This window comes from Pleurodeles waltl, chromosome 3_1 (assembly GCF_031143425.1).
Source record: "Pleurodeles waltl isolate 20211129_DDA chromosome 3_1, aPleWal1.hap1.20221129, whole genome shotgun sequence".
NCBI lineage: Eukaryota > Metazoa > Chordata > Amphibia > Caudata > Salamandridae > Pleurodeles > Pleurodeles waltl.
Window position 1 is genome coordinate 1,557,179,156 of NC_090440.1, and position 13,677 is coordinate 1,557,192,832.

The 13,677-nt window shown below is 45.1% G+C and overlaps 1 protein-coding gene across 1 annotated transcript in view; it reads left to right on the forward strand.

Moving 5' to 3' along the window:
• Nucleotides 1-8,661: 8,661 nt before the first annotated feature.
• The window catches only part of LOC138285345 (putative nuclease HARBI1), a 78,154-nt gene continuing 73,138 nt past the window's right edge, over nucleotides 8,662-13,677 (forward strand). The window contains exon 1 of the mRNA XM_069225154.1: nucleotides 8,662-8,721. Within this exon, the coding sequence (XP_069081255.1) occupies nucleotides 8,682-8,721 (40 nt within the window). The 5' untranslated portion in view covers nucleotides 8,662-8,681. The remainder of the gene's footprint in view (nucleotides 8,722-13,677) is intronic.

A 13,677-nucleotide genomic window follows, 5' to 3' on the forward strand; every position in this document is an offset into this window, starting at 1 on the left:
TCCCAGTACATACTATTTGAGTAAAAGTGCCCATTTATTCCAATGACCACCCTTTCTTTGTGGTTCAGAAACCAGTTGAGGATATAATCTATAGACAGGTGTCTGGATTCCTGCATATCTACTTTCTGGTATTGTAGGGGGCATGCAAAAAAATAAAAACTTCAAGTGGAGGCCTAAATCCTGCATATGTCCTTCTTTGTGGTGCAGTTGGGGATGCTGGCTTTACTATTTTAAAATGGGTATTGTTTATCCAGGTGGTGCATCCACTCCTGATTAAGCCCCAATTGAATCTCACCCTGATTGTTCCCTTTGCCTGAGAGAGGTTTGTGCAATACTCCTTCTCATTTTTGTCTTTTGGTTCAAGTTCTTACAGAAGAAGAGGCAGTGATCATCATTTATGTTTTAAAAAATTGATGAGATGGGGTAAGGGAGGTGTCCAGAGCGTTGTCTGTCACTCTTCTTTTTTACCTTCCTTATACTTACATATAGTTTAAGAGGTAACAAATTTTTGGGGTAAAGAACTTTCCTTCGCGACAGTTAGGTGAAATTTTTTATTACACTTTCTTTCTTCTCCTATAGAAGCTTTGTGGCCCTCCTTTTTTCAAGGGACCCGGGGTGTATATTTGTTTTCTCCTCACACTGTCCTTCATTTTCTGTGTGTGTCCTTTGCCCTTTTGCTATGTCAAACATCAGGAAGCCTTTGCAGAAGAAGCATGATACTTCTCCCTCTTCCTCTTGAGAGAGATATAGTCATATGGTAAGACGTTGTTGCCCAAGATCTCGGTCTCCTCCAGTCGTGAAAAAGGACCTTGTGGATAAGATCTGCATTTGAGGCTTCTAATTGCCAATGTAACAGGAACTCTTCAACTATTCTATCTCCACTTTCCATGGAGGATCTTATTTTTTTCTTTCCTCCTAATCCTTATGTTCCTCGTGGGCATCTCCTGAATATGACAGAAAGGAATCTGATTTTCCTGTTGATTCTTCAAGTCAAAGAGGAAAGAATATTTTGAAGGAAGATCTCAAGCAAGTAATTACTTAGCCCTCCTCCAACTGGCACTCTTTCCAGATGGATGATTAACCCCGAACAACTGGGGAATGGTTCTGTAAGTTTCAACAGCCTTCTAGCCTAGTGCTATTTATCCTGACATTCAGAGTTTGCTGAAACTAGATTGGGAGGATCCAGATAGATTTCAGTACCTTGATTAATGGGCAGGCTATATCCTCTAGCAAAGGGTCAGGCTCAGCTTCCATAGTCATTGGTTGTGGACCTCTTTTGGCAAATGTGGTGGGTAAACCAGGCCTTTGGACAGATGATGTAAGACCCTGTCAACTAGAACGGAGAGAGTGTGTTGAATGGAGCCCATGCAGGTTGAGTCTAGCAGTGAAGTCTGAGATTTGAGTTGTCTATGCCCCCAGTCCTTAGTTGCAAGCTTTCAGACATGGCCTTCCAACATTCAAGAGTGAGAGGATTACTTTTAGTTATTGGGGCAGAAGGAAAATCCAGGCAAAATTAGTGTTAGAAGTGATGTTTGATATAAAGACATACTCAAGATTGTTTGACTGTTTAAAATCTTTCAGATGAGGTGACTTTACTAGCTTTTAGACACATCAGTTGGGGCAGCATTCAGTGTAGAATAATTAACTCTAGAGATGTTGATTCCTAATTATGGTTAATTTAGGATATCCATGTTTTAAAATGACTAGTTGTCCAATAATATGTTAGTATTTTTGACTGAAAGTCAAATACGTACTTTTCTTCTGGTGTGTAGATAATTCATTACAGGGCTTTGGGTATTCAAATAAATTATTAAAAGATTCCACCAAGCTCAAGTATGAAGGTCTTTTTAAAGGCATGTGGATGAGATGAATTTAGTAATTTAGTCGTTTTTAAACTTATTATTTGGGAACGCAACAACTCATACAACATAACAAACTCTAAACCCCTTGATTCTTATGGATTAATATTTTAATATGATTATGTTCTAAAGTAACTGGTTGTCCAGTAATGTATTTTTTATTTTGGATTGTAAGTACATTGTGCATTTTATAGCATTGTAATGAGTTTGATTAATCACACAACAAATGAAAATGATAATAAACAATGTTTTATAGGTTGAGAGCTTCCATCTTGGCCTTCACAGGAGCAGTTGCTGCAACATGTCATGTAGAGCTAAGGAATTGCAAGGTAGATGCAGCACAAAATAACTGTTTTTTGCGGATACCTTTTTCAGATAATATACCTATTGGTGAGGAATAGGAGGAAGTCTTATAAGACCCAAAGCACACCCAGTGTTTTTGTCACAGACCAAAATCATGGGAAGGAGGCAGAATAAGATCTGATCACCAAAGGAGGAAAAAAAAGATCCTGTTTTCAGCCTAAGTTGGTTCAATCAAACATTTCCTCCTGTCAGTCCTCAAGTGGAGAACGTATCTCCAAGCAGACTTCCTGAAGATGCTGAGACTCTGTCAGATCCAGTTAGGATCATTTTGTCATTTTCTAGCAGCAATGCTGAACACTGATTTCCGGCATGTGAGTCCTTCAGATAATTTCCTATGGCTATATCATGGGCATTTCCCCAGATATTGAAGTATCACATATTCTTCAAGCCCCTTAACCAATAGACAAAGTAGAAAATAAAGCTGCTCAGGAGAGCATGTCTTTGCTACCTATTCTTTTTTCAAGAGAGAGAGTTGAGGTGTTACTCCATAGAGTCCTTGGCCGCGAAGTCATCAGAGAAATTTAGAGTGACCATCGACCTAAATATTCTCAACAAATTAATTTCCCACAATTCATTTCAAAATGAATATTTTTAGAATGTCACTCCCCTTATTTTCAAAGAAAATTTCTGAACCAAGATCATTTTGCAAGATGTGTACTCACCTATACCAATTGCTCATTCTCATTAGATGTTTCTCAGATTTGCAATTGGAAACCAATAATGGTAGACTTGAGTTTTGTGTTTTGGGCTAAAGGTCTCCCCCGGGATCTTCACCAATCTATTGGTACATTAGCTGGGTCTTCTTCACAGTCAGAGTGTGATCATTCACCCTTACCTGGGCAACCTTCTAATTCCAACTCCTTCTTGGGAACAGACTGCAGCAGACACAGCTTTGATTATTTAGAATCTTCAAACTTTTGGGTTCTTAATTAACTGGTTCTTTATCAACTGGTCAAGGTCACCGCTCATTTCCATCCCAGATGCTAGAAAATGTAGGTGCCATATTTGACACCTCTTGCGGAATGGTTTTTCTTCCAGAATAAAGGATGGTAAAGCTCAAAAAGCAGCTGGAGATATTACTAGTGAAATCTGACGGTCCAGCAACAGAATGGTTTGGATTCCAGTGAGAAATATTAATTGTTATATCCAATCCTTTCCGATTGTACTATTGATATCAAGGCTAGGAATATCAACATACAAGAATATTGTGGACAAAATATCGAAGACCACAGGCTAAGAATCTTTTTAGTGTGCCATTGGCCAGTTTCTCCTGGGACAAGTGGTGCTTCACATCCTGAGTAACTGGGTTCCCCTTGCCAATCAATTTGAGACAACCTAACCTGGCGAATGCAACCTTCAGCCTTGGACCAAGGGATGTTGTTTGCCTATCTGAATCCAGTTATCCTAACCTCCGATGTCCGTAGCACACAGTGGGGGGACGTCCTAGCTACCCAGATAACATGAGGACAATTGAGTGAGGTCAAAGGGGATCAGATGGTCATCTATCTGGAAGAATCTAATGGCTTTCTGGAGGGAGAGACTTTTTTTGCAGCTCACCTGAAGAGAAAGGCTTTATTGATCTGTACGGACAATATATAAGGTGACAAAATCTTACCCGAATCATTGGTTCCATACATTGTCCAGATCTCTTGACCAATTAAACTGGCTGATTTGTTTCTGGGCCAAGCACAGTCTCTTGTGCCTGAAAGTTGTTCATAGTAGGAGAGTTTAAAATTCTGAGGCAAACTTCCTCAGTAGGGTCTTTCCATGTTCTAAGCCCCTTGATATTCTCCCAAGTGTATCTTTTTAAACTCATCAACATTCCAGGCTTCAAGGATTATTTTTGAAGCACCAAAATTGGAATGTCCTTGGCAAGAAGCCTTCTCTAAATACTTCCCTCCCATTTCTCTGAATCAGAGGGTCTTGGTGAGGCTCCAGATGGAGTCAGTGGAATCGACAATTGTGCTCCCCTTTTGGACAAGTAATCATGGTTACCTCTTCTATGCTGTTTACCTGCAGATCAGGAAACAATACTTTCCGTGTCCCCATTTCCCCAGACTCACACTCTTACTCTGAACACCCTAGCTCAGTCTAAGCCTCTCAGTTTTGAAGATGATATGGGGGGTTTCCTCAATAGAGGTTTTTCAATTACTGTCTCAGATTCTTTTCAGGCTTCTAGAATAAAGTACAATAATAAGATTTACCATAACCACTGGGCTCCTTTCTCTTACTGATCTAAAGCCACAGGTCTATCCCCATTTCAGGTGTCAACAGCAGATATTCTTCATTTCCTGCAAGATGGTTTTGACAATAAATTGTCCTTTGCCACTTAAAATACAGTGTTATGCCATCAAGCCTTTTAGGTTTCTTTTGAATGATTTTTCATCAATAAATCCTTTGGTTTAGGGGTTTTGACCTTTTAAGAACAGGGTTTAAGAATGTCGTCCCTGTGATGTACCTCTTGTGTTGACTTTTTGGTGAAGACTCCTTTTGAAGCTGTGACGAAGTTTTTACCCTCAAAGTTTTCTGTTTGATATCTATAACCACTTGGGGCAGATAGTTGACATCCTTACCAAAGATTAGCTTGTTCTTTCTTTAGATCCTAAATTTCTCCCCAAGAAAAATTCAACATTCCATAGAGATTATGAAGTGAAACAGCCTTCATCCAACCAGATTCTTCTGACTCAAACTCTTTGATCCTCTTCTTGACGTTGTGAGGTCTGTACAGATTTAACTAAAGAAATGAGTTGAATGCAGGAAATAGGACAATCTATTAATTAATTTTGGTCCTGTTAAACGGTGTGGCAAACCATTAACTCCCACCTTAGAGAGAACATTGAAAGCAGTAATTTCCTTGACATATACCAGAACTGTGCTAATGAAATCCCATGTGCAGTTAGGACACATTCCACCAAAGGAATTACAGCTCCCTGGACAGAGGAGGAAGTGGTATCAATTGTAGATATTTACAGAGTTGACAGCAATATCCCCATTCCACTTTTATCTCACAAAATAGATTGCATGTTGCTAATGGCTTTGAGTTACATTTCAGATCAGAGTTTATTAAGAAGCCCATGTCAGCTTGAGTAGTCATTTCTTTCTCTTTCTTAAATTTAAAAGATTTTTTTGTTTATTGTTTTGACTATCTTCCTGGTCATTAGAAAAGAGAGAGAATACATTTTTTTGGCTGATGTCATGCAGTTTATGAGTGGTGCTTGTCTTTGTTTCGGGTATTTATTACTTACCAGTAAACTTCATTACTCGGGCTCTTTGTTACTGATTGCAGTAATTACAATCTCCCTTCCCCCGCCCTACTTCTTCATCAGTTTTGTTTTTTGGCAGGGCTTAGTAAGAACAGGAAGAGATTTTGGGAGGGACATAGGAGGAACTTTCTAGTTTCATGGTAGAAATAAAAGACAGCTTTGGGAAAGTTGGTTATTGGAGTAAATGGACACATATTCTAATCGTAAGGACTGGGATGGGTAAGGTAGAGTCGGACTAAACAAGATTACTGGTGCATAAACCAGGTAATGTATGAAATTGTCGTGAAAATTACTGAAAATTGTAATGTGGGGCCCTAGGCCCTCATGCTGGTAAATGAGGGGACGCAGACACGGTGGCAGGGTGGTACTAAACTGGCCTCAGGCATGTGCGCCCGGCCCCTTTTATTGGCAGGGTCACCTGACTGGTGACGCCTGTGTTGGGTGGGTGTGGGTTACATATGTAAGACCAGCCTTCAGCAGAGTGGCTGGCAGAAACACTAGAACGAGTCCAGCTGGACTCTACATCCCTCCCAAACTTTATTGAGGAACCAAACAAAAGTCCAACCTGTAAAAGAAACAATAACAAAGCACCACAATCAGTCTCTCGGCCTCGAAAAGGCAGATTGCAGAATTGCAGTGGACATGGTGCAGCTGGGAGCACCCGGACACCTCCACACGGGTCCATAATTTAACCAGGTACAGCTGGGCACGAACAGTGTGTGGATGAAGTCCAGATACTTCAGTTGCTTGTCCACGACCTCACAGTTCGCTGGATATTGTTGATCGGTTCCTGCCTGGGCTCATGTGGTCAAAGTCTATTTACAGTTTCTGATGCGGGTGCATCTGGAGCAGTGGGGAGTCCACTGTACACAGTTCTGGACGGCATTCTGACTCTGGAGATTGTCTACCTCCTAAGACTGCAGATGACGTGACGGCCTGGGGCGCCTGGGAGTCCAGCGGCACAGCAGCGGCAGTCTTCCCTCTCGTGCCAGACCTCCAACAAGCAGGAGTCTCCTCGAGGCCCTTTTGCGGGCTTCCACGGGACTGTGTGGACTGTGCTTGCCTATCTCAGGCCCAGCAAAGACGTCTCAGAGGAACAGCCTACAGGACCACATCCTAGTCTCGCATGGAGCCACAAGGGTGGTTGATGCAGGGTTCGCTTGCTCGAGCCCTCTGGATTCAGGTGCTCTGGCCATAGTGCAAAGTCTTCAGGTGACCAGTCTCTCGATATGAGACCTCCGTGCTTCCGGATGCCTGACGTGGAGCTGTCTCAGATGCATTCTCTCTCAGCGATATTCCGCTCTCACAGGAATTTGTTGGAGGCCCTTGTCCCTGGATTGTGGCGGGACTGCGTGGGCTGTGCGGGCCAACATCGGCCACACCAAAGGAGTCTCTCTGAACTCCCAACAGGGCCACGTCCTAGTCTTGTGCAACCCCAAGGGTGGATGATCCAAAAGATCTGGTCTGCTCTCACCGGCAGGTGTCTGGTTCACGGAGCTCATGGCAGGTGTTCAGATGATAAGTTTCTACGTTGCCAGACATGCCTTGTCAGCGTCGGTTCTTGTTGCTGACTGTCTCCACTCAGGTGGTGTTGTGCTCCTCCTTCGATGATTTGGCGATGCACCTCATCATGATGATGATGTTTTTTCATCCTTCTGCAGATCAAACAGGTGGCGGCGGCTTCGTCAGCGGAAGGACAACTTGATGGACGTAGTGGCCACAGTGGGTCTTGTGTGGCCTGTGCAGTCGGCGTCAGGGATGCCATCGCAGCCAAGCAGCCGGTGACAGGTGACAGGACGGTCGTACTGGGAAGCATGGGGGATCACCCGCATCGCTGTCTTCAGTGATGTCTGCTCACCCCGGTGACTGTCTTGTACTGATGGGTGCCTCCTCATCTGCTCGCACGAGTCCTCAGTTGTGTCACTCTACTTCCTTCCACTTTCACACCTGCGATGGAGTTGATCTGTGGTGTGACCGGTCTGTCACACTCCTCACCTCATTTCTTGTTGGCATCGTGCCACTCTCTCTTCTCCTTGGTGTGGCTTCGTGCCACAGGTCACATGTTGCGGCACATGGACCTTGCGCTGCACCTCTGCTGGTACATCTTCCTCTTTGTCCTCGACGTGGCATGGTGCCACGGGTCGCATGCTGCTTCACACGGACCTATCACTGCACCTTCGCTGGTGCATCTTCCTCTTCGTCCTCGATGTGGCGTTGTGCCACAGGTCACATGCTGCGTCACATGGACCTATCACTGCACCTCCTCTGGTGCATCTTGCTCGGTCGCAGCCTCTCACAGGCTGAGTCCTGCGGGTAGAACATGATCTGCTCTTCAGGCAGACCTCTCCCGGTCTGGTCCGTTCCCGGATCCTCTTGGTGAACCTCTCTCTGGCAGGAGGGTCCCCGCTCTCTTCCTCCTTCTCTTCACTCGAGGGTGCCACTCTTGCTCCTCGAGGCTGCGCTGTTGCGGCGCTCACTCCTGCCATCTGCTCTGGCAGGGTCGGTCAGTTCAGATGACCTGCTCACTGATGGGCCAACAGTGGCCATCTTCCATCGTTGTGCGGCCAGCTGACATGGCCTCTTGTCCCGTGCGTTACGTCACGCTCTCGGGTACTCTCTCCATCTTCACGGACTTTTCCCCATGTCGTCACATTCTCTGGCACAGCTCTCTGTGCACGCTGCGCACGTGTCAGTCTCTTTTTTTTTCTGGGCGTCCTGTGGCAACGCCTGGCATGTCCCTTTCTTGTCCTGCGGTGATGTCCATCACTGCTGGGGCATGTGGCGTTCTTTCGGCGGTGGCGGCAGACGGCTGCCAGGGGCTGCTCAGACTATGCGCGCTCTCTTCGTACCTCACGTGGCACTTGCGTTGTTTCTCACCGTTGCAGCTTGGCTGGGACAGCTGCAGTCTTCTCCTTCCCTTTTGCAGCGTCGCCCGCGTTGCTTCCTTCTTCCTCGCCGTTTCCGTCTTCTGCACCGTTTCTGTCCAAGGGCGCACTCTTGGTTTGGAGCAGTCACTTTCTGAAGGTGCTGCTGTAAACTTTCCTTCATCCAAGCTTCTTTTACCTTTAAAACAGAAATAGGGTGCAGTACTGATTCTGGCCACTGGATGCCAGTAGTGCACTTTTTTTTCTAGCTTGAAAGACAGTCTTTCCTGTTACCAGCCTCGTTTGTTTGAACAGATGCCGGTGAGGAGGACATGCTGCCGGAGGACTCCGTCATGCTGGTGGAGGCTGCAGGTAAGTGCTATTTTATTTATTTTCTCACTTTTTCTCTCCTCTTTTTCTTTTTTTGTTTCTTCTTCTGTCCAATTTTCTTTTTCAAACTGCACAGCCTCGTTTGAAGAGGCATGCAGATGGCACCAACGTAAGTGAGAGGGGCGTGGGGGCTCCGGGCACAGTTTTTTTTCCCTATCTAGGTGCGTGTGGAGCACCTCACTTCTTTATTCCTTTGTTGGAGGTGGGGGCGGCCCTGGGCACCTGTTGCTTTGGTGTGTGTATGCACCATTTTATTTCAACTTTGTTTTGGTGCGTGTCTGCACCTCCTGCTTTAGTTGCTGCCAGGATGGGGGGGGGGGCAGCCCCTGGGCATTTTCATTTCTTTTGAGGTGCATTCCAGCACCTTCGGGGATCTCACATTGCGGCCGCAGCAGTCCTCCGTGCTGCGGCCGTTTTGCCGGCATTTTTGGGGTGGGGGCGGCCCTGGGCATATTTTGTTCAGTGTGCGAGAGCACCATTGTTAAAATGAAAAGGGGCGACCGGCCCCGGCCACACTTTGGCACCTTCTCACGGCGCACGGCGCGCGACAGCGCCACTTTAAAAGTGAAAGGGGAAGCGGCCCGGGTAATTTTCTTTTTCATCGGTGCCGATCGCACCATGTTCTCCACTCCGGTGCAGGTCAGCACCGAGCGCTTGTGCAGAGGGACGGCCCTGGGCATTCCTCTTTATTTTCTTCGGTGCGCGGGAGCACCATTATTTAAGATTAAACGGGCGACGGCCCCCATCATTTGCAGGATGCAGTCATCAACAGCACTCACCCCCTTCTTTCGCACCAATGGGGCTGGGGCTGCGACGGCCTCACTTCTCCTCTTTCTTCCACCGAGTTGAATCCATGTCTGTGACCACGTGGGGTTTCAGATCCCACCCTCGTCGCCAATGTAATGTGGGGCCCTAGGCCCTCATGCTGGTAAATGAGGGGACGCAGACACGGTGGCAGGGTGGTACTAAACTGGCCTCAGGCACGTGCGCCCGGCCCCTTTTATTGGCAGGGTCACCTGACTGGTGACGCCTGTGTTGGGTGGGTGTGGGTTACATATGTAAGACCAGCCCTCAGCAGAGTGGCTGGCAGAAACACTAGAACGAGTCCAGCTGGACTCTACATCAATTAAAATTTTTACAAGATTCACACTATTAGTTGTCCGCATGACAACTGTAAGGGACAGCATATTTGGTGTAGGAAACTGATGGAAATGCAGGCCAGAATGCTGATGCCAGCAGAAAATGTTTCATAGCCGCATCGTACATAAATTTCACATTTGCCGGATGAAACATTTTCGGTTCAAATCGGTCTGTCACTGGTGAAAATTATGTGACAAAGACTAATATCCCATGAATCGGGAATTATGTGAGCTATTGCTTGTGTAACAAAAATGCTTTGGCCTCAATGGTATTCACCACTAAGTTAAGTCCATATTGCTTTTGTATTTACAAAATGGAGGTTAAAAGTGTGGTGTTAACATCTGCCAGTGTACTGAGGGGAATTCAGAGGAAGGCAACTGCTATCCAGTGCACATCCGAGGAAGCAATGGTTTAAAAAAAGCTGATGCAGCTGTGCCTTTATAAATGTTCACAAATAGTGTGTTTTTTAGTGCTGCAGTAGCAAAAAGAAAAAAAAGTGGCGCATTTTCTTCTAAGTAGAGGTTCGTATAAACTGTGTAGGCACTGTATAATATCTACCCCCACACCTCTCTAGTCTTTTATGTTTTTTTAAGCATGGTGAGGCAATCTTCTGACTTCTTACAATAGTCTGGTAGCATTAATTGCTGTTAACGGGGTTCTGGTCATTTGAGTATTATCTAAAAAGTGTATCAGATCCGTAGTGGTCCTTGCATCACCCACTTCAAGAAATACATCCACAGTGGAACTGAAACTCACATGAGTTGTACATTATTAAAAATTGTAAAGTAATTGATCCGTTTCACACACTCTGCTGTGTTGAAAGATCCAGGCAAACGAATCCACATGCAAAAAAATTGTAGTAGTTGGTTGATATGTTTTACTGATTATATTTCCTTGTTGCATTTCACGCTGGATATGGTCCTAGTATGAAACAATATCAATATGTGTTTGGAGAAGAGCGTCCAGAGGGGTGTGCTGTTGACCCATTTTGACCCGGAATTGGTTACATTTTCATAATCTTTGCTTGTAGTATTCAGACTTCCATCCACCGTTTGCATAACTGATGCAAGTGCGCTTTTCTACTCCGGCAACTATTTGCCATGGTTCAACATGGCAATTTTTAGGTGATCTCTGACACTATTATATGACCTTGCTCGGCTATAAATCAACCAATTCTCTTCTTTGCAATCTATGCATTGTTTCAATGCTCGGTTTACTTCTGGTATTACTACCAAGAATCATTATGGGCATCCTATTCTTTCCTTCTTTTATAAAAGTATTCACCCTAACAAACATTTCCTTCCAGGTATGAACATTTGATTATATCACCTTTCTTAAACATGGCCATAAAGATATATTTTGCAAACTCCTGAGCAGAATAATGAGCAGTGGTGTAGAAAGGGTGTCGTGAGCCCTAGGCATGGTAGGAAAATAGGAACCGCTGTCCCAATGCTTGGGCAGTAAAAGACAGATATAATGCTCATGCAATGTGTCTCTCAAGTCCCTGCTTTTCAGTCCCACTCCTCTATATGCTGCAATGATAGCTTAACCCCTGGTAATGATCTACTTGCAATAGAGGTGTAGTGAGTCAGACACATCAGGGCGCACTGAAGCCCCAGCTCTGAATGGGACTCTGATATCCAGCTGCTGCCAGATACTTCCACAGACATGAACATCTGGTATATGCAAAGGGCCAGACATACAAGGCCGTTGTGCCACTGGAGCGTCACTTTTTGTGACACTCCGGTGGTGCTGAGCAGTGCACCACATTTACAGGGCGGCGGTAAGCCACTTTTGTGGCCCAATGGCACCTTGTAAAAATGGGGCCTGCTGATGCTTTTCACCACAACACCCATTGCTTTTGACGCTGCCCTAGATTTACAAGAAGTCACAAATCAGTGGCAGTGCCACAGTAGCATGGCACAACGTGGAGAAATATTTGTATTACTCCTCATTTTTGCTTTTTCCACGTGTGCTGTATTCTGCAGCACACTTTGAAATAGCAAAAGGACATGAATGATTGTTTATGTGCAGGAAATGTATCTTCCTGCACATAAACAATCATTAAAAAAATGATGATTTGCCACTTCTATGTGTTCTCCATTCTGCGGCACACATAGAAGTGCCAAATCGCCATTGTAGATTGTTTATGTTCAGGAAGGGACACCTTCCTGCACATAAAGAATCATTCCCTTCAACACAGACACCCTTGCACTATGGTGCAAGGATGCCTGCGATGGCAGCTACATTTAGTGCCGGCGCAGAGGGAAACACAGGGGTGCACTGTATTTGAGTAAATATGGTGCATTCCTGCATTTCTAAAGTGATTCAGGGCAGCACTGCAAATTTTGGCACAGCATCACGCTGTGCCACTTTGTAGTAAATCTGGCCCACAATGCACTATCCCTGTTTGCACTACAGCATAACAGATGTGCAAGGCTCAGAATAGAACAGAGCTCCATTTTACAGCAAATGCCCTGTCACCAGAGCAACCACAAATGCCTGCTTTGGGACACCTCATAGCGAAAGGCTCATTAATGTGTGAAGACACCGATCTATGTTACATTTTGCAACTATGTGGAGTGAGTGATTGCACCTGCTTGCAAAGGGTTCTCCGGGGTGCCCATTAGACTCTTTTTCCTCCATTTCAAAGGGCACCCCCAGGGGTGCACTGACTGTACACCACCTCAATGTGGTGCAAAATCTATGTCCTCTATAACAGCTCCTTTGCCTCCGAGCCCATGTCGGTAATATTGCATGGATGCAGCGGCAAAGTCTTTCTTCATTTGCATAGAGCCACACTACCAATGAAATGAGGACGGGCCCCCTTGATGTTGCACCAGCACACATTTGACACTGGTGAATTGTGTATTACAGATGGGGGCAACACAAGTGTCTGTGGTCCCAGCATCCTTGGGGTGCTTAGTATATTCCATCCCCTGAAGAGAGTTTAGAGTATACCATCCCTATAGAGCTGCCGCTCAGCCCCATCCCTCACCAATGTGGAGACAGAGGTATGGTCCCACTGACACAGAAGATAGCAGCAGTGAGCCTAAATACTAGATCCACTAACAATGACTAGCAAGAGAATGCATCCTTGTTGGACTTTTGCTTATGCAGGGTCATCCCCAGTCTTTTTGCCTCCTGCCTCCTATTTTTTTCTGACCTGTTGCTGTTGGCTTTTCAACTCTGAGCACTTTACCACTGCTAGCCAGTGCTAAAGTGCATATGCTCTCCGTGTAAATAGTATGTAATTGGTTTATCCATGATTGGCATATTTGATTTACTAGTAAGTCCCTAGTAAGGTGCACTAGAGGTGCCAGGGCCTGTAAATCAAATGCTACTAGTGGGCCTGCAGCACTGGTTGTGCCACCCACACAAGTAACCCTGTAATCATGTCTCAGACCTGCCACTGCAGTGTCTGTGTGTGTATTTTTACACTGTAAATTCGACTTGGCAAGTGTACCCACTTGCCAGGCCTAAACCTTCCCTTTTCTTACATGTAAGGCACCCCTAAGGTAGGCCCTAGGTAGCCCCAAGGGCAGGGTGCAGTGTATGGATAAGGTAGGACATATAGTAATGTGATTTATATGTCCTGACAGTGAAATACTGCCAACTTCGTTTTTCACTGTTGCAAGGCCTGTCTCTCTCATAGGATAATATGGGGGCTACCTTTAAATATAATTAAAGTGTAGATTCCCCTAGAGAGTAGATGGACATGTGGAGTTTGGGGTCCCTGAACTCACAATTTAAAAATACCTCTTTTCGTAAAGTTGATTTTAAGATTGTGCGTTTGAA